The sequence below is a fragment of the Callospermophilus lateralis genome, chromosome 17 (assembly GCF_048772815.1).
Source record: "Callospermophilus lateralis isolate mCalLat2 chromosome 17, mCalLat2.hap1, whole genome shotgun sequence".
Classification (NCBI taxonomy): domain Eukaryota; kingdom Metazoa; phylum Chordata; class Mammalia; order Rodentia; family Sciuridae; genus Callospermophilus; species Callospermophilus lateralis.
This window is the reverse complement of record NC_135321.1, coordinates 26337050-26359909: the sequence shown is the minus strand read 5'-3', so window position 1 is coordinate 26359909 and position 22860 is coordinate 26337050. Positions and strand designations below refer to the sequence as shown.

At 49.9% G+C, this 22860-nt stretch overlaps 1 protein-coding gene across 3 annotated transcripts in view; it reads right to left on the bottom strand.

The window, feature by feature from the left end:
* Positions 1-22860, bottom strand: part of Loxhd1 (lipoxygenase homology PLAT domains 1) — a 136889-nt gene that overhangs the window by 34481 nt on the left and 79548 nt on the right. For all 3 annotated transcript variants that reach the window (XM_076837038.2, XM_076837039.2, XM_076837040.2), the window contains 10 exons: positions 22438-22604; positions 21570-21674; positions 19652-19780; positions 18156-18320; positions 13799-13980; positions 9372-9488; positions 8540-8702; positions 4301-4455; positions 1124-1333; positions 863-998 (listed from right to left, as the gene is read on the bottom strand). In XM_076837038.2, the coding sequence (XP_076693153.2) occupies positions 863-998; positions 1124-1333; positions 4301-4455; positions 8540-8702; positions 9372-9488; positions 13799-13980; positions 18156-18320; positions 19652-19780; positions 21570-21674; positions 22438-22604 (1529 nt within the window). The remainder of the gene's footprint in view (positions 1-862; positions 999-1123; positions 1334-4300; positions 4456-8539; positions 8703-9371; positions 9489-13798; positions 13981-18155; positions 18321-19651; positions 19781-21569; positions 21675-22437; positions 22605-22860) is intronic.

Sequence of the window (22860 nt, the reverse complement as noted above, 5' to 3'; positions counted from 1 at the left end):
TGCCTGATGTCACTGGAGCTGCTGGATTAGTTCCAGATGGCCTACTTCTGAACTTTCATGAAAGAAAAAAAAATCTGCATTCCTTTAAGCCACTATCTCCAGGGCACTGTCATTTGCAGTTACTGATTGATAACTATTTGGAAGTCCTTCTCCTGGACCATCTTCCTCAAAAGGTTGGGGGACACTGCCCTGGCACAGTGGGTTTAGGATATACAATCTGTGTCTCTGAAAAGTTTCCAAATTAGCCCTTGGTGGGATAACATGAGATGTTTTCTGTACCTGTGTTTCCCTGTTTTATCTCCACAAGGAGAGCCCTCAGGCCTTTCCACAGGGATCATAGTGCTTAGCTAAGGAGGAGCATTTTGGGGGGCGGGGGTCCTGTCTTTATTCACAGGGTGAGAGGCAGTGTGTAAATAGATTAGCTCTCTTTGCCCAACCCCACAGACCCACCACGTGGTCTCCTGGAGGGGACACTATCACACTCTTACACTTAAGGGACTGAAAGGAAAGTAGTGTATTTAAATGTTCAATAGACAAATCTAGAACCACCTTATCTCAAAAATCTGGTTGGCAAGATGAACTTGTCAGGGAATTATGATGCTGTTTTACGGAAGAAGAAAAATCTGAAGCTTAGAGACTGATTTGTCCAAAGCTGGATTTATTGTCAGAACCAGAAATGGAACTTATGTCCCCAACCAACCAGCTTGGGACCTCTTTCCCTGTTCCTACCACACCTGACATAGTATTTTGTGTGGCTGAGTACATTGTCAACCAGCAGGGGATTCCCACTGCGGCTTCTGGCTTCTGTCTGGTTTCCCCAGGCCCTCTGGACTGAATCTGTGTTCTCAGAGTCTCGTCTTACCTGGGCCGTCCTGAACATAGTCAGCCATGGGCCCCGTTACAGTGGCGATGTCCACGTCCGCCATCTTGGAGCTCAGGGCAATCTCCCAGAAGTCAGCGGGACTGCTGCAGTTGCTACTGCGGTCCCCAGTGTACTCCTGTCCAAAAAAGCATCACCCAGGCCTGTTACAGCTCAACATCTTCTGCTTCAAGAACCCTCCCCGGGTATAAAGATGGTGATAGGCCATGGCTGAGCCAAGGCCCTGACCATCCCTCATTGTACCTTCTCGTAAAAGAGCCTCTCCAGCCGTCCATCCTCCTTCTTCAGGGACAGCCAGCGCCCGCACAGGAACAGGAACTCGTCCTCATTGGTGTCATTCCAGATCTCCACCTTCTCCACATACCAGTCTGCGCACCATTTGGTGTTATCATGGCGCAGCTTGATCTTGTAGATGACGCCCAGGTCAGCAGCCTCAATGATGAAAGTGTCGGCCTGGGGAGTCCATCGGGGGACTTGGTGGGGAGAACCCCACTTCATCCCACTCCAACCCCATCCTTTCAGGGCCTTCCACCCTCCTTCATTATTGGGCTGAACAGATCCTATCTGGGGAAACCTGCAGGTCCAAATCCCTGAGTGATTGATCTCCAAGTTCAAGGCCTCACTTCCATAATGGCCCCATTACAGTCCACTCATGTATGCAATTCCTTGGAGAAAACTGTCTCTGCCCAAATTTCTCTTGGGATAAACTCATGGGTGTTTGGAAGATGGACTCTGATGTGAGGGGGTGGCATCTAATGGCCATGACAGTGACAGATGAGTGATGTTTGGCCTAAACCTGTTAACTTGATACACTAGAAATTGAGTTCATTGGAGTAGAAATGGGCATACCCTGCGACCCAGCACTTCCCCTTCATTGCATCTGTTTTAGAAGAAGACTTTCATATGTGCCTAAGAATGCTTTTGCAGGACAAGTCTACAGTGGGAAACCGGAAGCCAGCTGAGGCTCCATTCTTGGGAAACAGCTAAACAACCCTGGCACAGCCTTGCCTGTGGAATGGATGTGTGTGGTGGTGACAAAGAAGAGCCAACTCCTTCTACGTTTGAATATCCTGGCACAGAAAGATTGCCAAGGCATCCCACTGAATGCCAAAGGCAAGTGCAGGAGTATGTATATAGCATGATGCCTTTTATGTAAAAAAGTGAAACCACAGAATGGCATTGTCTGTTTTCTATGGGAGCATGTCCATGTACTCAGAGAAAGCATTGGGAAAGGTGTGGAGACAGGAGAAAGCATGGAACTTTCTGGAAACTGAGCCCAGTGGTTTGTCAGGGACTTTCCAGGCAGGCCACTCAGGATAAGTCAGGAAGGTCTGCAAGTCATGTAAAGGATTCGGGTGAGATCTGGGATCTATGGGAACCCCTGAAGGACTAAAATGTGTGAGTGACTCTAACAGCTTTGGACAGGGTAATTGAGGGAAGCAGAAGAAGATGGATTGGCTGGTGGGGCCTGGAGCAGAGACACCAGGCCCATTCAGTAAGTGAGGCGAGAAGGGGAGGGGCTGAGTCACCATGGAGCAGACTCAACTGACCCGAGGATATTTAGAGGGGAGAATCTCCCAGAACTGGCTGTTGGTTGGATGTAGGTGGGAAGGGGGTGCTGATAGAAAAAGGGTTTTAAGGGGTGACTCCTGGGTTCCCACGCAAGTGACTAGAGAAATGGAAGCTTTTAGATGCCCGCAGTGAACTTCGGTTCCTATAAATAGTAATCGATCCAGAGGAAGCTCCAGCTCTCCTGATGGAGCATCAAAACCAGCAGATGGGAGGAGAAAGTGAGGAAGTACTTCACAGGTTTTAATTCGGTTGACGGTCACAGTGACTCAATGTCAACTCTATTTTATGTGGAGGAAGCTGAGGCATGGAGTTGCTAAGTAACTTGCTCAAGATCACACAGCTAATAAGTATTAGAACCAGGATCTGAATTCAGGTGATCAGACCCCAGCATCTGGCATTGCTTCATCCCTGACCCCAGGGACATCCCATGAATCCATTTGACCTCTTTGGCATTCTATTTTTTTCCCCAAAAAATGGACTGGGGAGGATAGGCTTCCTCCTAGCCACTGTACATGAGCAGTGAACAAGTACATCTCTAGTGGTGTGTGTGTGTGTGTGTGTGTGAGAGAGAGAGACTTTAAATGACCTTCTGTGATGCAGAATGTGTTCACCTCACTCTGTCTCTCAGGGCAAGGTCTACTTGACACTCACATTACATTCCCACTTTAGAAGCAGTAAACTGAAGTAAAGGTAAATGGCTTACTTCTAGATTAAGGAGCCCTGGGGTCTGACTCCTGGAGACCTGTTACCAGCTTGGAGCTCCTCCCATGAGACCCTGGTCCTGGGGTCACCAGCCACTGCAGACCCACTTAGATGACACCCACTTTTCTTGCCCCAATTCTAATTTCCTCCATTCAGTAGCAAGTGGTTTAACACTAAGCGTCACGCCTGGCTGAATGTCAGGCTTAAGGAAAACCTTGATAAAGACCCACAGGTTGGAGTGTGAAATCCCCCCACACGACCAGGAGCAAGACCACAGCTTGGATCAGGAGCCAAGTCCCCAGATACGATCTCCTGGCCTCTGGGGGTTTGGGGAAGTTTTAGATGAATGGAGAGGAGAAGAGGCTGTGGGTCCAGTGAAGGGGTCCAGGCAGGGCACAGGGAGAGAGCTGAGCTGGTGGCAATGGGAAGTCTGGCAATGCCCACCCTTTAAGTCCCTCTGGACAGACTTCTTCCTTTTTGTAAAATCACAGTATGTTCAAGCTGGAAGGACTGTCGATACTGCCTGGTCATGTGTTTTTTTAAGCCTTTTAATAGTCACAGAACCCTTTTCTTGACAGAGGGCTTGCTTGGCGCCTCAATAAACAGGCCAGGTCAAAGAGGTTCTACCTGGCTGGTGGGGGGCCTGTCTGCTTCCCCCATTTTGTCCATGGTTCCCAAGCGCCGTGTACTGCCCAGGGCTCTGCATGATGGAGTTGAGTCAATTCAAATTTGACCCCTTACTTTACAGATAAGGAAACTGAGGTCAGAGGAGGTGAATCACATATGGAGTTGAAGGCAGACCAGGGCTCCAGACCCCCAGGCCAAGCCTCTGTCCACACAGCCTGCGCCACCCTCCAACCCTCACCTCCACGGGCATGAGACCCTTCCAAGAAGCCAACAACCTAGAGCTCGAGCCCCACCTTCTGCCTCACCTGACATCATCTGTGGGACCCTGGGCAGGCACACCTGCTGGGAGAGGGGGATGGGCTGCCCTGTAGGGGAAGGGCAAGGGCAAAAGCCCAAATGAGGGTTCCCAACATCTCACAGAATTCCCAAACATCCCTGGGGACCAAGGAGAACCAGCACCCAGATAATTGCCCCAGGGAAGAGAAGAGAAGTGGGGTGAACTCAGCACGCCCCACATACCGTTCCTTTCTCAAATTTGTTGGTGCGGTTCTCAGACTTGCCCAGGTACCGCTCTCCGGTGTCCCCCAGGTCTCCGTAGATGGTGATGTAGACCTTGGCATCCGTCCCTGCCCCAGGAACGTTCCCTGTGAAGATCTGCACCGAGTACAGCACGACTGGGCAGGAAGTTGGACAGATGGACAAGACAAAGGGAGAAGGATGACATTGCTTTAGGACTGGGAGCCGGACTTGCAGGAGGATTTAGGTGCGGTGCAGGCTTCAAGGAGTCAGGCCTTCCTCTTGCTCAGTTATGCATGTTTGGCTACCACCCCTGCTGATCTGCACCCAGGGGCTCTCAGAGAACCAGAGCATGGGGACTTCTCCAAGTGCAGCTCAAACCAGCCACCTACACAGTGTCCGGGAGAAAGACCCCAGATGCCACCTGAAGTGTGTCTACATTGTGGTCACTAAATCTTCCTGCTGGGACACACCGACAATCACATGACATTCCATCCGACTGGTGTCAACACCAAACTGGATTATGGGAAAATTACAATATATTTTTAAAAATTATTGTCGGTCAGTGTCCATTTTCTTATTTTCATGTATTCTTCAACCCACTATGCCCCCTTGACTTCCCCCAGGGCTTCAGACAAACTCTTCTTCTCCAAATCCCAGGGACTACTGCCCCTCCTTTGTCCCCCAGGGACCCTGGGAAGTGCCTGATACATACTGGGGTGATGAGTACAGAAAGTTTAAGGAAAATGGAAGCTAATGACTTCTTGTTTTGCCTTCTGCTGTGGCCTCCTGGAAGAAGAATTAAATTAAACAGCCCTTTCCTGATCTCTGACCCAGTGGTAAGAGGCAAGCCTCCCAAACCTTTATCTATCTATTTATTTACTTTAGTTGTAGATGGACACCATACCACCTTTATTTTATTTATTTATTTTTATGTGGTGCTGGGGCTCAAACCCAGTGCCTCACACCTGATAGGCAAGCACTCTACCACTGACCCATCCTTTACGAATGCTAGGAATGCTTCTCCCCTGTCCATACTCCTCTGTCCACGGAGATCTTGAGTTTCAGGTCAAGGATGAAGCAATTTTGCTGGATTCTTCCCAAGGGAGATGAAGGCTAGAGGCTAATTTTCCTTGTCCTTGAAAGTAGGGACCCCCACCATGTGCCTAGAGACCCAGTAGGGAGATGGCTGCCAGATCCCTATAGGAACTTGAAGCTTGGAGAAGGCCTCAAGGCAGAAGAAAGCCTTTCTTGACAAAGCCAGGGTTCATGCAGTGGTGTTTATGACCCAGAGAAATGACACCTGAGTGTTGGCAGAGAGCCAACAGCAACAGTGGCACAGTGTGTGGTACAGGACACAGAGAAGAGTGGCACCTACCCTGGATTAAGGGCCAAGGATCTCCTGTGAGCCTCAGGATTCCTACAAGACCCTTGGAAAGGGGTTCCCCTCCTTGCAGGACCCGAGCAGGGCTTTCTCTCCAGCCCTTGGAAGCGGGCTCACAAACACCTCGAATCCAATGTGGGTAAGTGAGAGGCTACGGTTGCTCATGGCCGTGGGCACTGGCACAGGCACACCCGCGACATGTGTTCCTGGTGTTCCCTTGGGTTCTGCAGCACACACTCTTCTTCTGGTGTGCCTTCTGGAGTAGCATCATGGGTCTTTGTCGCCTTTGCACCCCATGGACCCCAAGTCCTCCCAGTTCCACCCACCTCTCTCAGCTCATCTTGCACAGCCTGGCAGTGTCTTCCTTGAGCTCCTGAGTCTGTATCTCCGGTTGCCTCCCATGCTTCAAACCCTTGCTCTGTTACCTAGTGGTCATCTCCACCTCAACTAGAACCCAGCATCAAACTCACACGTCCAAATGAGCTCTGTCCCTGCTGCACCCCACCTCCGTTCCAGACCTCCCACCCACTGTCTCTCTCTCCACAGCACCCCCAGCGCCCTGCTTTCCAAAGCCTGTTGGTGCATTGTGAGACCTAATGGTTAGAGGTGTGTCTCCCAATGTGAGGGCAATTGGGGACACGTCACGCTTGCCCCTACCCCACCATACTCAGTGCACGGTCCAGCTAGCATTCTTGCTGCTTTAGTAAATGAAACCTCTTGTTGCTTCAAAGAGCCAACATCACCCAAGTCTACCAAGGTAATACTGACATGGAGTGACATTAGGAGTCTTGTCACTGTTGAGACACAACAGTCGCCTGTCCTCCTCTCTCACTTCCTCTCCTTCACTTCTTGGCTGCCTTCAGGCCTGCCTGTTCCACACATGGAATCATCGTGGTGGGTGGGTGGGCCTGTGAGGACACGTTTCTAGAAGCCTTCTTCCCAGAGTGCTGATGTGTCCCCAAGGGCTGTGACTAAATGGCCTTCCTACTCCCCCTACTCCACCCCCACTGCTTTTTCCAGTCCTTTGGGAATTAGGAAAACAGATCCAGCTTCTGGGTGCTGAGCAATGCCGTGTGCAGGATCCAGCTATTTCTGGATCCTCCTCCCTCTCCATCCCACCCAGGCCACAGCTCATCAGTGGAAAGATGTTTCCTTAGAAACATCACCAAGCACCGAGTGGGTTTTGTGGCAAGTGATTCATACAGAACAGCCCAAGTGTGCTGCTGGGACAGCTGTCCAGGGCATCCTCTGGGGTCCAAGAAGAAAAGAAAACTATTGCCCTGATTCAATAGCAAAGAAAATTTGGGGAAAGAAATATGGGCAGGGAGAGTCATGGTACTGGGCAACACTGGTTTTTATTTCTTAGTGGAGTGGCAGTTGAGATTGAAGGAATGAAGGAGCTATAACTGTTTTTCTTCCTGTAATAGAAAAGGAAAAATATATTTGACTTTTGATTGTCTCACCAGCTTGGTGGGCAGAAAGATCTGTTCCCCTGTCTTTAGATGGGAATCTTGGATTTTATTGGAGTCTTGGGTTTTACTCCAGTTTTTCTAAGAAGGCAACACCACAATGTTGAGCTGGATTTCTAAGGTTTTAGAGCTTCTGGGGTCCATGTAGACCACCATGCTGGGGAGGCCCAGAGGAGTTTTTTGTATGTTATCAGTGGCATAAAGTCTGGCTCTTGCAAGTGAAGTTGATTTTTGAAATAGCTAAAGCTGATTCACGAATGACTGGTGAATAACGTGGGGATTGACATGGACCACGCCTTCACTGGTCAAAGCAGAGGTGTGACTCTGCCCCTGAGGTACAGGAAGCATATATGTGCATGTGCATGCGTACATGATGTAGAAAAAGAGGAGAAAGCTGAAGAGTAAGCCTTGAGGAATACCACCTCAGCGGACTATTTAGAGAGGTAGGAAGAGAATCAGAATGTGACTGTGTCACCCAAAGCAAAGGAGGAAGCCCAAGAATTGAGTGGTCAGGGTGGTGCAGATCCTGCAGAGAAAATGACATTCATGAAGAACGGAGAAAGGGCTGGGCATGGTGGCTCACGCCTGTAATCCCAGCAGCTCCAGAGGATCATGAGTTCAAAGTCAGCCTCTGCAACTTAGGAAGTCCCTAAGCAACTCAGCTAGACCCTTTCTCTAAATAAAATATTTTAAAAGGGCTGGGGATTCTGGAAAGAAAAGAGAGAAAGGGGCTGGCTCATACAAAAAACAAATATGGGACCTTGGTCACTCTGTCCCTGCATCCAACCCTCCAACCATGGAGAGCTAATATACAAGAGTTTCAGTTACAAATCAGCTAGGGCTTTTCTGCCTGCCTGCCTACCTTTCTTCCCTCCTTTTTTTTTTTTCCTTTTCTTTTTGGTGGTGCTGGGAACCCAACTCAAGACCTTGCATGCGAGGCAGGTGCTCTACATTGAACTACATCCCGAGTTTCAAGATGCTTCTTAATTCATACTTAATTGGAGCAGCTGGATCTAGCATGAGCAGAGAGGACCAATCCACCCAGATTGGTAGGCAAATATATGGAGTAGAGAGAAAGCGAGGACCAGGATAATTCAGGCACAGGAAAATGCCTATTTGGATTTATTATCATAATATTGGACCAGGAAGGGATTTGAATACACACTTTGGAGTGAAACAGGGAAAACTTTGAAGTCTACTGCTGCAATTTATTAGCTGCTGGGCAGCTTGTGTGACTTCTGTGAGCCTCAGTTACCCTCTCTACAGCATGGAGATAAAATAGACCCTCCTTCTGCAGGAGAAGGCTCAGTCTGGAAAGGGCAGGTGCTCTGCAAGGGAGGGCCAGGCCCTAGTGCTGCCTCTGGCTATGGGGGTGACTCCTACACTTACTGTCCAGGGGCTCTTCCACTTCCTTGTAGACTTGCCTCAAGGACCCATCTTTCATGTATTTCTCAGTGAAAATGTCGTAGGGGACCAGTTCTCGAATGGTCTTCTTGTCATCCTCGGAGGTGGCAAGCCATCGATCACATGGGAAAGTCAAGGTCTCTGTACCCTGGGGTGAGGAGGAGGGAGAAATTAGCCCCTGGTGTGGGAACTACAAATTCCAGAGACTCATGTTAATGTTAATTGGACCAAGGACAAGTGACATGGAGCCTCATAAATAGTGCAAAAGCCACAAGCCTTCTTGCCCCGTTCCGCAGATCTAGTCCTATTTGAAGACTTTCACAACCATGTCAGTGATTGGCTCTTGAAGGCGGGGGTTCCCAGGGTCACTTAAACATAGATTTGTGAACCCCAGGCCAAACATTTAGATTCAGGGAGTAAGGGAAGGGAGTTCCACGCTTTTAAGTCACTCACAAATCATTCATATCCACTATGGCAGAGAGCTATCTCCCAACTTGAGAATTTTGTGGATGCAGAATGTTTTTTTCTTCTATGAACTGACTTTGAGTAGCAGATGGACATTCTGGTCATTCACTAATACTTTGGCCTTGGGCATGGGGAGCAGCGACTTGGCTGCCCAGACTTTCCTCCTTGGCCACTAAACCAGGTTCCAGAAGATTCTGCCTTGGCCCTGAACTAGTCTGAGTGAACTGGGTGAGTTTTTCTTCGGAGATTTTATTTCAATTGAATAAGGCTAAAGAAGCCAGCAAGGGAATCTGCTTTATCTCTTTTGGAACAGGGCAAGAGGAGGAGCAGAGCAGACCAGGCAAAAACTCACGTCTTTGTCTGGGAGGAGCCTGCGGATGTCCACGTGGGAGCAGTGCCACCCCGGATTTATGCCTGTGTTATCGTGGCCGATCCGGATTTTTTCAATGATTTCTCCCACGTCTTCCAACTTTGAAAAGGATAAAAGGCAGAGGTTAGCAGAAAAGCCTCAGTGACACTCTGCCTCCCTAGGGCAGCCACCCCTAGGTCCCTTTGAACTTTTAGAGGTCACATTTTCCAAAATTCTCCAAGGCCCAGCCAGTCCAACCCCCTCCTCTGCACATTCCATGTTCATGCTTAACTTCCCCAACCCCGACTTAAAGCCACTGAACTCCAGCTCCCAGCTCAGTCCACTTCTCCTTGGGAGGTGGCTCACTCTTCAAGGTGGAGCCCCGCCCCCTGGCTTCCTGTTGCTTGCTGCTGGAAAGTCCCATTCTCCATTGGAGAACTGAGTTGGATATCACAAGAGTAGCTGAGGTTCTGCCCTTGCTGTCTTGCCAGGCTGACCTTGCTCAAGCCCTCAGGTCACGAAGAGGCCCTCCTCTCCTGCCATGCCTTTTCTGCACTCCCACAAACTCCAGTCCTGCAAACTTGACATTCCCTTGCCACAGAACCTTTGCATGTGCTTTGCCAGTGTCCCTTGGACTTCCCAAGAAAGTCAATTCTCTTCATGACGGGCGCCCAGCTTGGTGTGGCTCCCCCTCTGGGTACTTCCCACAGTCAGAAGTTTGTGTGTTGCCTTCTGTCTCTTCCACCGCTGCATTGTACCTATTCTTTCTTCTACCACTGAAAGCCACAGGGCAGGCACCTGTGTTCATCATTGCATCTCCAAAGCCAGGAACAGTGCCTGTGACCTGGGCACTCAACCAGCAGACCAGTGGAGGTGGAGAGGACCAAAGAATGAGTATTTTTGTTCCCTTCCCTACAAGGTGGGTATGATGACGTCAGCCCTCATAACACTTTACAATGGTGTGCCCGGGCAAGCCCTGAACTGGGGGAAGCCGATCTCTCTCTCCTGCCTGAAGCCTACAGGCATGGGGTGCCAGGGAGCAGCTCCTTCAGAACTGACAGGTCTCTGACCCCTCAGAGCCTCTTTAAGGAAGTGGTGGGGTGGCCAGACACAGGGCAAGGCCATGCACTTGTCCACGGTGCACCCGTGGGCGCTCTCTCTGCCAGACTGCCTACCCAAACAGCCCGACTCAAGCACCCCCGCAAGACTCTTGGGCCTCTCTGGGTTCTCATATGTCATGTTCTCCTCTAAAGTGATGCTGTATGTACCGATCCACACCCTGCCTGTCCATAAGAGGGTCGGGACAAGTTGAGGAAGGGCAAAGAGAAAAGAAGGGCAGGGTCAGCTGGCAGTGTCACCCGGATGTCCTGGCTGATGGTCCCCAGAATGCCTACATAAGGTTGGGGGCTGAGGTGGGGTGTCCGCAGATGTGAGTTGCCTGTCAGTCTCTCTGCAGAAGTGGCCACACAGCTTGCTCCACCAAGCTCTCAGGGGCCACAAAGAGGTGGCAGAGTCAGTTCTGGCATGAATGGAGAGCTCTTGTTGAGACAACGGTGTCTGAATGACCGATTGAGTCATTCATCCAATGTAAAGCCTCCAGAACTTCAGCCAGAAGTAACCTCTGCATGAGCTGGGGCTGCCTCCAACCCTGGCCTCCCCACCCGGCCGCAGTGGCAGGAGCATTGGCACTCACGCTCCCCAGTTCTTACCCTGGCTGTGCCCCTCCGACCTGTGTGACCTTAGGCAAGCCACTTGGCCTCCGGGCCTTAACGTCCTTGTCTATGAAATGGGGAGAACACATCTTGCTCAGCTGATGCAGGAGCATAGGGGAACCCCTTAAAGTCACTTCCAGGTCTAAGGTTATGGACATGATCACGGTTCTCTGGCTCTAAGTGGCTGGCAGAACCCCACATTGCTGCACATCCTGTGGGTGGACAAGGATGCTGCAGCTGCCCTGTGGCACCTCCCCCCCCACACTGCCACCACCCCTCTGCATCAGAGGAGTGAAAATCAGTGGCCATGATGGCCATCTGGAGACCCCGAGGCTTCTGAGTCTCTAAACAAAGATCAGTGTTTTCACTGCCATGGAAATTGTAAACGAGGCCTTACTCTTCCCCATCTAGACATGCACAGAAGCTGCGGGAGGACTCCCTGGTCCTCAGGATCTCCATCTGAGGGCCCAGCTTCCCGGTAGGACCAGGAAGTAAAGAGTCACTGACTCTCCCTCTGGCCACAAGCCTCTTTCCTCCTTCCCCATTCCACTGCCTTGAGGTGTGAGATGTGTGAGCCTCTGGCTGCAATGATACTTCTGAGACCTGAATCTACCAGCTAGCTACTTGGTTGGATACACCAGGTAGCTGACTCAGCAGTTATCCCTCAAAAGCCAGGAGGCCTTTAGGGGACTATTGCCAGAGATGGTGGGCCTCAGAGGATGTCAGCATCAGAAGGGACCTGGGATTCTCCTTGGAGGTGAAAGAAATAAGCAGAGAAGGTTCTGGAGTACAGAGCCCTGCTCTGCTGTTTTAGGATAACTTGAGCAAGTCTCGAAGCTTTCCTGTGCTGTTTTCTCATCTGTGGAATGGGATGATTAAACTGCCACCCTCCTGGACATGTCATGAGGAGTTTGCAGGAAGGGCTCGAGGACTCTGAGCTCTTCTTGTTCTTTTCCCTGTGTCCTTGTGTGGGGAGAAGTGGTGGCTGGCTCGTGGGCTAGCGGCTGAGTGAGAGTCAGTGCTGGCCATCCCGGGCTCTCCTCTCACCTGGAGATCCACTGGACAACAGAAAGGAAGAGAGGGGTGTGGGCAGGAGGAGGGGCAGGGGCTAGAGACAAAGCCTTTTTGTGTGTTCTCAAGGTCTCAAACTCCCTGAGACCCAAATAGATTTGAAAAGAAAAAAAAAATAGCAACAAATTACTGGCAAATTATAGCTGCTTTTTAGTGGGGACTTCATTGATGAAAGTCTCCAGAAGTCCTGCTGAGGCGTAACCACAGCCTCAGCCACTGACGGCATTGGGCTCAGATGACTAAGCCATGACATCTTGGGTGGTGAGATGTGAGTTTTATGTGGATAAATGAATCAGCCTTGAATTTTTCTTGCTAAAAGACTCAACAAAGGTGGCAGACCTTCCCACGAGTGCCTGAATGGTCCCTAAGAAGGTCTCCTGGGACAGCCATTGGCTGATCAATAATGAGGAAGAGTTGGGGGCTTTGTTTCCCATCACCAGCAGAGAAGGGGTGTCTCCGCAGGTCCCTGCTACTTGGAGAGTTGAGGCCCCTGAGGTTCCTGGCCCTTCTCATCCCTGCTGTTTCCCTAAGTCACATCATGCTCCTCCATGCCCTCTGGCTAAACCTCAATCTGCAAGCTTTACTTATTTCCTCCTCTGGGGTGCTGGTCACTCTGTTCCCCGCACAAGGAATACCACTCCTTCTTGTCCCTGCATGTGTCCACTTTCATGCCCAGCCAAAACCAGCTCTTCCAAGAGCCCTTTCCTTCCCTAGATACCTATGGGCTCCAGCTCCGCCCACTTGCTAGACCTGGCCGTGGCTCAGGGTGCTATTCCAGAGCCAGTCCTTCCAGATTCAAGCCTACGTCCGCTGTATCCTAGTGGCATGGCTTTCTGTAAGCCTCTGAGCACCCTGTGCCTTGGTTTCCCCATCTTTGCCCAGGGATCGGTCCAGCAGGGTAGCTGTGAGAGTTCTGTGAATGAATACAGATAAATCCTTGAGGTCCGTGCCCTCTGACCCACAGGGTCAATTATGGTGACAATCACCAGACCCAGAAGTTTTGTGTGGATTCTGGGGTCCTCACCCACACTGCAGAACTCTTGAAGGCAGGGGTGGGGCCTCTCCTGCTCTCCCACCCGCTGGGTATACTGCAGGGATCCTGGGTCAGAGTAGGCACTGAATGGAGGGGTGTGGGACTCCAGGGGGCTGGGACCTACACCCATATCAAACTTCAGGGAAAAACCCCACTGCCCAGACCTGACAGGGAGCTGGGGAACACACGGATGTTCTTCTCTATTGGATTGCTTGGTCGTGGCTTGCAAGCTGAGCAGGACACCTGTCCCCATGTGATCACTGGTGGTGAGATTTGTATGCCACCCCCCAGATCCCTCAGACCAGCCTGCCCAGAAGCCTTGCTCCAACTATAGACCTGGGTTTTGCGGTGGGCTCACGGGAGACAACCTGTTGACGTCATTTCTCTCATTTCCCCATGTCCTAGCCATTCGTTGCCTCTGGTCCTGATCCCAGTCCTGGAGGGCCAGAGCCAGCTTCACTGTCCTCTTGGTTGATGGGAGGTTCTGAAGCCCAGAGAGACTGGATGAGCTGCCCAGCTCCCACTATGAAGGGCATGTCCTGCCCTCAACACAGGCTTCTCTCCCCGTCTCTCTGACCCGCCACCTCTGCAGGCAGCTTACTGAACCCAGGTACCTCCACGATGAAGCGGGAGGCAGACTTCCTCTCAAAGAACAGCTTCTGCTCCCTCTTGTTGGTGCACAGAAACTTCTGCCGCGTGCACACAGCATCGCAGCCATAGATGACGATGAAGATGTTGGCATCTGTCCCAGCAGCAAAGACATCACTGGTGTAGAGGGTGATCTCGTAAGGGACAACTGAGGGGGGGTGGCAAGAGGGGACGAGAGAATGGAAGACAAAGACAGGTGAGGTCAAGTTCTTCACCAGCCCAGACCCTTTCACTGGGGAGCTGCTGCTCCTGGACCTGACTTTCACATGGTTGCCTAGCAACCACAGGGTGGTCCTGTTCATGTCTTGCAATCACAGAAATCCCCCAATCCCTCAGACCAGATCAGGGTCGCTGAGCCTCAGGCATCACAAGACCAGTATAGCAGACTGAGGAAGGCCCAAGTTATGGAATTTGACAAGCCCAAGCTTGAATCTGACTTAACTATCCATGTGATCTGAGCAAGTTAGTTATGAACCTTAGTTTCTGTTATCTGTAAAGTCCCCTCAACTTGGTGCTCAGCTGGACATTCTGTAATCAGGAGCATTAGATTTCAGGGGACTCTCCACTCAGATCTCCTGGCTTCAGTGGTGAGAATCCTCTCTCCTTTCTCCCCAGCTCTAGCCCCCAGCCTCACTTGCTTCAAGTTGGCCTGCCCTCCCCAACCTGTGCACCTGGACCCTCATTCAGGTACCCTCACTTTACAGAACTGTCCTGTAGAGGAGGGACAGGCTTCCTCAGTTCCAGGAATACCATCTGTCTTTAAAAGAGATCTGTCCAACCAGGGCTGTTAACAAGCAGCTACCCCATGAGCATTCACCAGCAGGAAGGACCAGCAAGTCTGCAGTGTGAGCTGAGGACCTTTTGATTCAGGGAGCTTGTTAAAAATACAGATTCCCAAACTCCTCCTCAGATTGTCTGTGAGGTAGGTCTAACACACACTCTACACTAAAGTTTGAAAACAGTAGTTTAAAATCATGTATTGTAACTATACATTGGGGTTCACGGGCAGCTTGTGAATTGGGTTTAGCAAGCTGCCCACCCAGTCCTTTTCAAACTATGTGGAATTGGGGCTGGGGTTGTAGCTCAGTGGAAGAGTGCTTGCCTAGCATGTGTGAAGCACTGGGTTCGATTCTCAGCACCACATACAAATAAATAAAATAAAGGTCCATCAACAACTAAAAAATATTTTTAAAAAACTATATGGAATCGAATCGAATGGAATAGAAAATCTCACTGTATGTCCCACAGAGGGAGGGTAAATTTTTTGAGACACTTTCATTTGCTGCATATGTATATGAATGTATATGGTTACTGTAGGACTCAGTAAAATAAGAGAGAGAGAGAGAGAGAGAGAGAGAGAGAGAGAGAGAGAGAAAGAGAGATAGATCACACAAAAGAGAAATCCCAGAGGAAAATGCTCAAGAGAACAGGTAGTTCTGGCTTCTCCAGACAAGGAATTTGCTCTTCATTTATTTTCAGGGTGCTTTGCTGCAGACCTGTGATAGTGACACTTGTAACTGTCATTCATGGAGGACTTGCTATGTGCCAGATTCTATATTAAGCACTCTAAAGTCCTCATCTCGATGACCTGATGGAGTAGGTATTGTTTTGCCCATTTTATAACATGAGGAAATCATGGCTCAGAGAAATCACTTGCCCGAGATGAACATGGTGGTATTCAAACTTGAACCCAGACTTGTCCGACCTCAGCGCCTGTACAGTCTACCCCCAGGGTGAACTGGAAGAACGTACTGCCTCCTGCCCACCAGCCACAGGGAGAGCATGCCGTGGAGGCCCATGAAGATGACATGGAGCCCCACAGTGGCCCGAGAGGACCCCACTTATGGGTTGCCTTAACCCTGCCAGGCCCTCAAGTCACGGGGAGGCTCATCTCTGCAGTCCTGTGAGGATTCAGGTTGCTCCCTGGCCTGAAGCCTGGGAGGCCTGAGAGAAAAGCTGGTGTTGGAGTTTGGGCTGTCCTGAGACCAGTGGGCAGCAGCAGAAGCCCTGGACGTTTCTGAGTAGGAACAGCCCACCCTGAGCCCTCATGGCTCCAGGCCTGGGCCCACATTTGGTTTCTGGTTTTTAGTCCTGCCTCTGCCGTGGGGTAGCTAGCTGTGTGTCCTTGGGCCTTGGTTTCTTCACCTATAAAACGAGGAGGTTTAACTAGACTGTGGTTCAGTTTGTTTCATGAACCACAAATACATTTATTAAGAACGTCCAGGAAAAACCTTGATGTGTGAAAGTTGAGGAAGAGCTCAAGATGGCCTGGGGAGGGTCCCCTCTCAGACTTTCTCCTCCCCAAACTCACTGCCCTGGGACACCTTCCTCACTTGTCATGACCCTCAGACATATGTGGAAGCCAAAAGTCCCTCCTGGCTCTGACATGGCACGGTTCTGCCTTTGTAGTTCCAGACTGGGGCCCGCCTCCCCTGGGGACTGCATGTCCAGAGCCTCCGCTGCCCCTTTCTGATTCTCTGGCCTCTGGGACGGGTCCTCGGTCACCCCACCAGGAGCGCTCGTGGTCTCTTCTCACTGGCTTCACAGGGGATCACACCACCTTGACCACTGTCACACCTAGCTTCCAACATGCTTTCCAGGATCCTGCCTGGGACTGCTGACACTGTTTTCTATCAATCCTGGACCAAGCTCCCTGGTTCCCTGGAGCCCTTGGCTTTGGACCCGGAGGCCTTCTCTGGAAGTAGGTCCTGAGCAGTCGACCCCTCCTCCCTGTTCCCACCCTGAGAGTTTCACATTCATGCGGCACCCAGCTCTTCATTCTGGCTTTCCTGAACAATTTCTTTTTGTGGTCTTTTTTCTTTTCTCCCCTTCCTTCCTTTCTCTCCCCACCTTTTTGCTTTTTTTTTTTTCTTTTGGAAAAAGTGAGTCCAAGACAAGGGGCAAATGGGTTGCTTTTACCATCAGGCTAGAACCGAACACAGTCAGCCCTCCATTTCTGCAGATTCCACCAACCATGATTAAAAAAAAAAAAAAAAAAAAAAAAAGTTGTGTCTGTTCTGAACATGCACAGACATTTTTCCTTATTGTTATGCCCTAATCAACACAGAATTCCAACTATTTACATAGCATTTACATTGTATGAGGCTCAAGAACTCATCTAGAGATAATTTAAATTATACAGGAGGCTGTGCATAAAGTATATGTGAATGTTATGTTGTTTCATACAGGAGACTCAAGCATCTGCAGATTTCAGTGTCTGTGGGGGGACCTGGAATCAATTCCCCAGACTGTCAAGGGACAACTGTATATTCAAAGTCAGGCCACACAAACTCTTATATGTTTGGTGGGACACAGAGCAAGTCCTGTCCTAGGGCACAGAGGGGATGGGTACATCTGCTCTTGAGGGTCCCAACCAGTCCTGCTGCCAGCCCTGTGTGTGTGTGTCAGTTCAGAGTCTGCCTTGTGCTGCAGGCAGCTCCTAGGAGCAAGGGCTGGATCTAGGGTTTGCTTTGTGCATGCCTGCCTAGGGACTTCACTGGAGGGGGAAATGTCACTTTACTTCAGGCTTTGGATCAGAAAATATTTCACTGGAATTGCTTTAGGGGGAAAAGTGCATCACAGATTCATGCTGTTTGTTATTTGGGGAAAATATTTGAGTAGAGTTTATTATTTAGCTAGGAAAAAAAGTTGTACATATGCTCTGGGTTTGGTTCAGATTTTACCAAATTCAGACAGATTATTTATAGTTTTGTTGACTTCAGTTTGATTCCCAGGTCCTAAAATGCACTTACACATATATAAACATTTAATGTCTATGATCAGCTGATAACAGTAGAGGGGAAATGTCAAAATGTCACAAGCTACTCCAATAAAAGGAATTACATTGACTTCCTTTTTGAGTTCTCCTGCCTCCTCCTAACCCTCATCTTGTAGCAGGGATTTCTTTAGCATGTGGATGCCTGGAAGAAGGATTGGTGGTGGCTTGGTCACCATTCCCCACAGTTAGACCAGTCTTTTTGATACTAGAACCACCCTATATTATTATCTCTATTTAACAAATGAGGAAATATTTAACAAATATTTAGCAAATGAGGAAACTGAGGCCTAGAGAGACCAGGCTCTCTTTGTGCTGTCACAGCTAGTTTGCAGTGAGTTTGGAATAAGTCCTGTGTTTTCTTTCCCTGAGGTTATGCCCACAGTTCCATGGCTGCTTCCTCTGCCCCCCACCCCAAGCTCAGGAAATTTGGGGAAGGAATGAGAGAGCCAAATCTCCAAAGTGGAGTTGACCCTGGAGGAGGACTGGGGTGAAGTCGGGTGGCAGGTATTCTGAAGGGGACAGGCCTTGCCGTGTGTGGTGCTCACATGGTGTGTACAGTCTTGTCTGAAGCTCTGCGTGGAAAAGGTCTCTGACAATGGTCCCGTCATCTTCATCCTTGGCCAGCCAGCGGCCACAGGGAAACGTCATGCACTTTCCAAGAGATGGGGCGTCCACTTCTACCCAGTCTACAAACCAGCCTGGAGCCTTGCCTGGAGAGAGAGGAGACCCAGAAACCATCAGGGACTTGTGCAGAGATGGTTTCCTGTGGGTTCCTGCAGGGACTCCAAACATCCTCCCTGACTGGCTGGCGGACACCCAGAGCTCCGCCATTCCTGCGTCATTCCTTCTGCTGACAGCACTGCTGAGATGATTCCTGTTAATATGTGCACACTGCTGGGGCTGGATCACACCCCGGGCTGCTGCCAGCAAAATTAGCAACAGTGAAGGAGCACAGGGAGGTAACAGGAGGTCAGAGACATTCTGAGGGGAGGAAAGTGGATGCAGTCCAGGGTGGAAGGAACTCCAAACAGGGAGCCCAGGGATGCTGCAGGGAGCCTGAGCCTACAGAGGCCATCATGCCACTCAATGGCAGGATGACACTCACAGCTTCCTGGCTCAGTTTGTGATGCAGGAGGAGGAGGGAAATGAGTGGAGGAATGATGCTCCTCCCTGAGTGCTCCAGCTTCCAGAAAGCAATGGAAACACGAGAGAGAGAGAGCCCTGTTCCTGCAGTCTTGACAGTCATGGGTTCTAGGACTAGGATCCCTTCCTTAAGCTTAGAAGGGTGGTTTTGGCACTAAGAAAAAGGGTCCACCCAGCGACTTGGGAGGCGGAGGCAGGAGGATTACGAGTTCAAAGCCAGCCTCAGCAATTTAGTGAGGCAGTAAGCAACTCAGTGAGACCCTGTCTCTAAATAAAATACAAAATAGGGCTGGGGATGTGGCTCAGTGGTTGAGTGCCCCTGAGTTCAATCCCTGGTACCTAAAAAAAAAAAAAAAATTAAAAAAAGAGTCCAACTTTACTCAGAGAGAACAAACACAGGTACATCCTATACCTATCTGCATTGTCTGTGGGTTCCAGACAAAGGGCTGGCTAGATCAGTGGTTATAAAGTGGGAACCCCAGGTCATCAGGCTCTATAACACCCAAGGACTTGGGAGATGTGCATATTCTCAGGCATCTTCCCAGACCTGTTGAATCTAGTCTGTGCTTTAAAACCCCTGCCTTACCCCCACGTGATTCTGATGCACACTCAAATCAGAGAGCCAGAGTTAGGTCAGGGAGTTTCGAATCTAGCCTCATATTAACTTTACTGAGGTTGGGGAATGGGTAAAGGCTTTAAAAATTTCCAGTTTCCAGGTCCCAACCCAAACCAATTAGACCAGAATCAGTGTTCAGCCAGGGCTCCAATGGACTAGAGAGTTGGAGAAACTGTGTTGTTATGGAAGGAAGATGGTGTCCAAATCTCCAAGTATTTTCTCAGATGCCCACAGGGTTCTGAACATGGTGCTCATGGAGAGAACAGGGGAGGGAAGCCAGACCTGTGTTGTCATGGCCGATCCTGACTTTCCACAGATCTCCCAGATCCAGCGTCTCTACTGTGAAGATTTCAATGCTGTCTCTCTCAAACTTGTCACTGTTGGTCTTGGAGGATTTCAGGAGGGTTGTTCCTGCCAACCAAATGACCCCAACATGACTGGCTGACCCTGAGATCTATCCAATCATGTTAGCCACCAACCCATTTTGTCTCTCTCCATAATGACCAAACTTCTCAACTCTAAAGTTAAATTTAGACTATGCAGTTATCACTCACGGGGTACCTTGGCACATCTTGTGTGTGTGTGTGTGTGTGTGTGTGTGTGTGTGTGTGTGTGTTTTCTTTTATTGAGTTTTTCTGTAACCCTTTCAAGTATACATTTTTTTATTTCCAGTTTATACCCAAAGAAAGGCCTTCTCCAGGGTCCGTCTCCAAGTAGAAGGTGGTGGGGTTCTATGTCAACATCTACCTTCTTTCTTAACTCTTCATGATTCTCCACGTGAGGAAGGAACTACCAGTAAAACCACCCTTCCCATGCTCACTGAGAAAACAGGGGGCCCCTATGCAGATGGGACAAAGGGAATTCTCTGGAGACTCTCATCTGGAAGGCTGGAGAGACGGCATCAAATACCTCTCTCATGTGGAATCTGGGGACTCCGGCTGTGGGTCAGCCTGAAATTTGAGGTGGTCTCAGAATCACCTCCATCCCCTCCTGCCTCAGACTTGCCTCAAAGTCTCCCCTGCCCCTGCCCTCAGTCCTACTATGGTCCCACCTCACATAGAAACTCTCTGGCATTCATAGCCTCATTGCAGACTGGCATAAGCGCATAGAGAGACAGACCTTGGTCCAAATGCCTGGCTCTGCCTCTTGCCATCTGGACTATCTTGGACAAATTGCTCAATGTCTCTGAGACTTGGTTCCTCAAATGTCAAAAAGAGGTGTTCTTGTTCCCTTCCCTGTAGGGTTGTTGTAAGAACTTAATAAGATGATGACGGTCAAGGGCGCAAGAGTGTGTCTAGGCAAATAAGAGCAGATGTTGGAGCCATGGATTCCTTTGACCATGGTTCAGGAGCCATCACAACCACATATGGTAGAAGTTATAAATAAATTAGTTCATCATTCATTATTTGCTTTATCTAACCGGTTAAATAATAATAATGATTAGTGTTTATTGAATAACACTTTGACCCAAATATTTCACATGTTCAATTAATTTCATGAAATTCACAATTCCATGAGGCACATAAAGTTTTTATCTTTGTTTTTTACAAGTGGGGGAAAACTAAGTCACAGAGAGGTTAAGCAACTTGCCCGTGGTCATACAACTCATGAATGGTGGTGTGGAAACTTGAACCAATCAGTTAAGTTCCCCGGGCTGAGGTCTTTATTAGCTCACTGTCATATTAGAATATAAGCACCCACGGCTCAGGATAAGCCCGTTCATTCTTCAAGAACAGTTGGCATGCAGTTCTGAATTCACAAGCTCTGAGCTAATGCATGATGACAAATTGAGGGCTGACTCCTCTAAACTCAGACACAATGACTGGATGGGGGCATCGAGAAGATCCTAGCCCAGCACTAAATGCCCCCTTCTCTGGGTTGCTATGCAAAGGCTTCAGAGTAACTCCAGGATACCTTGGGCATCTCATACTAAGGAAGAATGGCGTCCACTGGCTGGAGCTCATAGGAGGTTGGGAGGAGCCACTTTTTCCCAGGTGTTACTGGGGTGCGTTTTGGGCAAGGGACATCTCTGCCATTAGAACAGAAGAGAAAGCTGACCTAGCGGAGATATTTTAGGAAAAAAGGAACTTCCTTTTTTGTATGGGGCTGGGTTCAGCAATCTGTCAGAATTTCCCTGGACACTTCTGAGTCCCAGGGAGGGACAGACATGGGTGAGCCTTGGTCCCCATTGCTTTCTTACCCGTGTCATCTTGTGTGCCAAAGAGCGTGATGAAGACGTTGGCATCGGTACCTGCATTCTTCTTGTCCCCTGTCTTTATGGTCACTGAGAACGTGGTTGATTTATCTGCCAGGAGAAGAATGCAGAGAAGTGAGCTGCAGACTGCTCAAGTCTCCTGGCGGGAGGAGAGAGGACCGCCACCTCCAGGAGGAATTCCTTGCTCCCCACCTCTGGCCCCATCAGGCCAGCTCTTCCCCTACTCTCTCAATCCTACACTCCTGGACCCCAGGATTAGAAATAAGCACGTTTCCATGATCACTTTACTTGCAGTATGTGTTTTTCTGAAGTTGCCTGAGGGTGGAGATAATGTCCCCTGACCCTGGCTCACACAGGAAACCCTCAATCAATAGAGTCAATAGGACAGAGGAGATGAAGTGGGGGTGGGGATGGTGATTGGGAGAATCGAGGGGACCAGCCAGGAGCCCTGGGCTGACTGCCATCTGGGATACAGGTTTCAGGGAAGAGGCACAAGCATCAGGGGACTCTTGAGGGCCAGTGTTCATTGCTTCCCTGGACACAAATGCATTGGGAGCCTCTCATGTGCCTGGAGGGAAGGACAAAAGATGAATCAGATCTGGCGACGACCATTCCATCCCGACAGTAACCCCATGTACTTTACAAACTGTACTTTATAGTGAGCATTTTGCTGGGCACATGGGAACATGCTTCCCACCCTGACCTCTCCTTCCTTGCTGTGGAAGAATGAGAGGGTGATGCATCTGGATTGTACCCAGAGCCCTTGGGGAGGGAGGAAAGATGGAGATCAAAAGTGGAGGAGAGGAGGGGGCAGGGATTCTGGAGGGAGAAAATCAGCTCTAGTTTAGAAAACCTTTTTGCTCCAGAGCCAGGTTGTCAAGGGGGTTACTGTCACCATGTCCCCCACCCTCCTCATCCTCGCTGGGCAGCACATAGGACTCGTCCACTGGCAACAGCTCCCTGGACAACTGGCCATCATCCTCCTCCACTGCCAGCCAGCGTTGGCACGGGAAGTAGTACCTGTAGGGATAGGGAGGGAAGGTTGGGAATGTCCTCTTAGGAAGGTTTCCTGCAGGAGCAGGTATGGGTTGAGAGTAAGGGGCACACAGTCCCCTCAATCCGCCCTTCACAGCATTGCCCTTCCAGCACACCCAATCTGGGAAGGACTCCATGGGTCACCTGTCTGGGGAATGGTCTCCAGACATCCCATTGAAGTTGGGTCATATAGGGTGGAAGGAGAGGGCCTGTGGGAACTGATCCAACACTTTCTGGAACT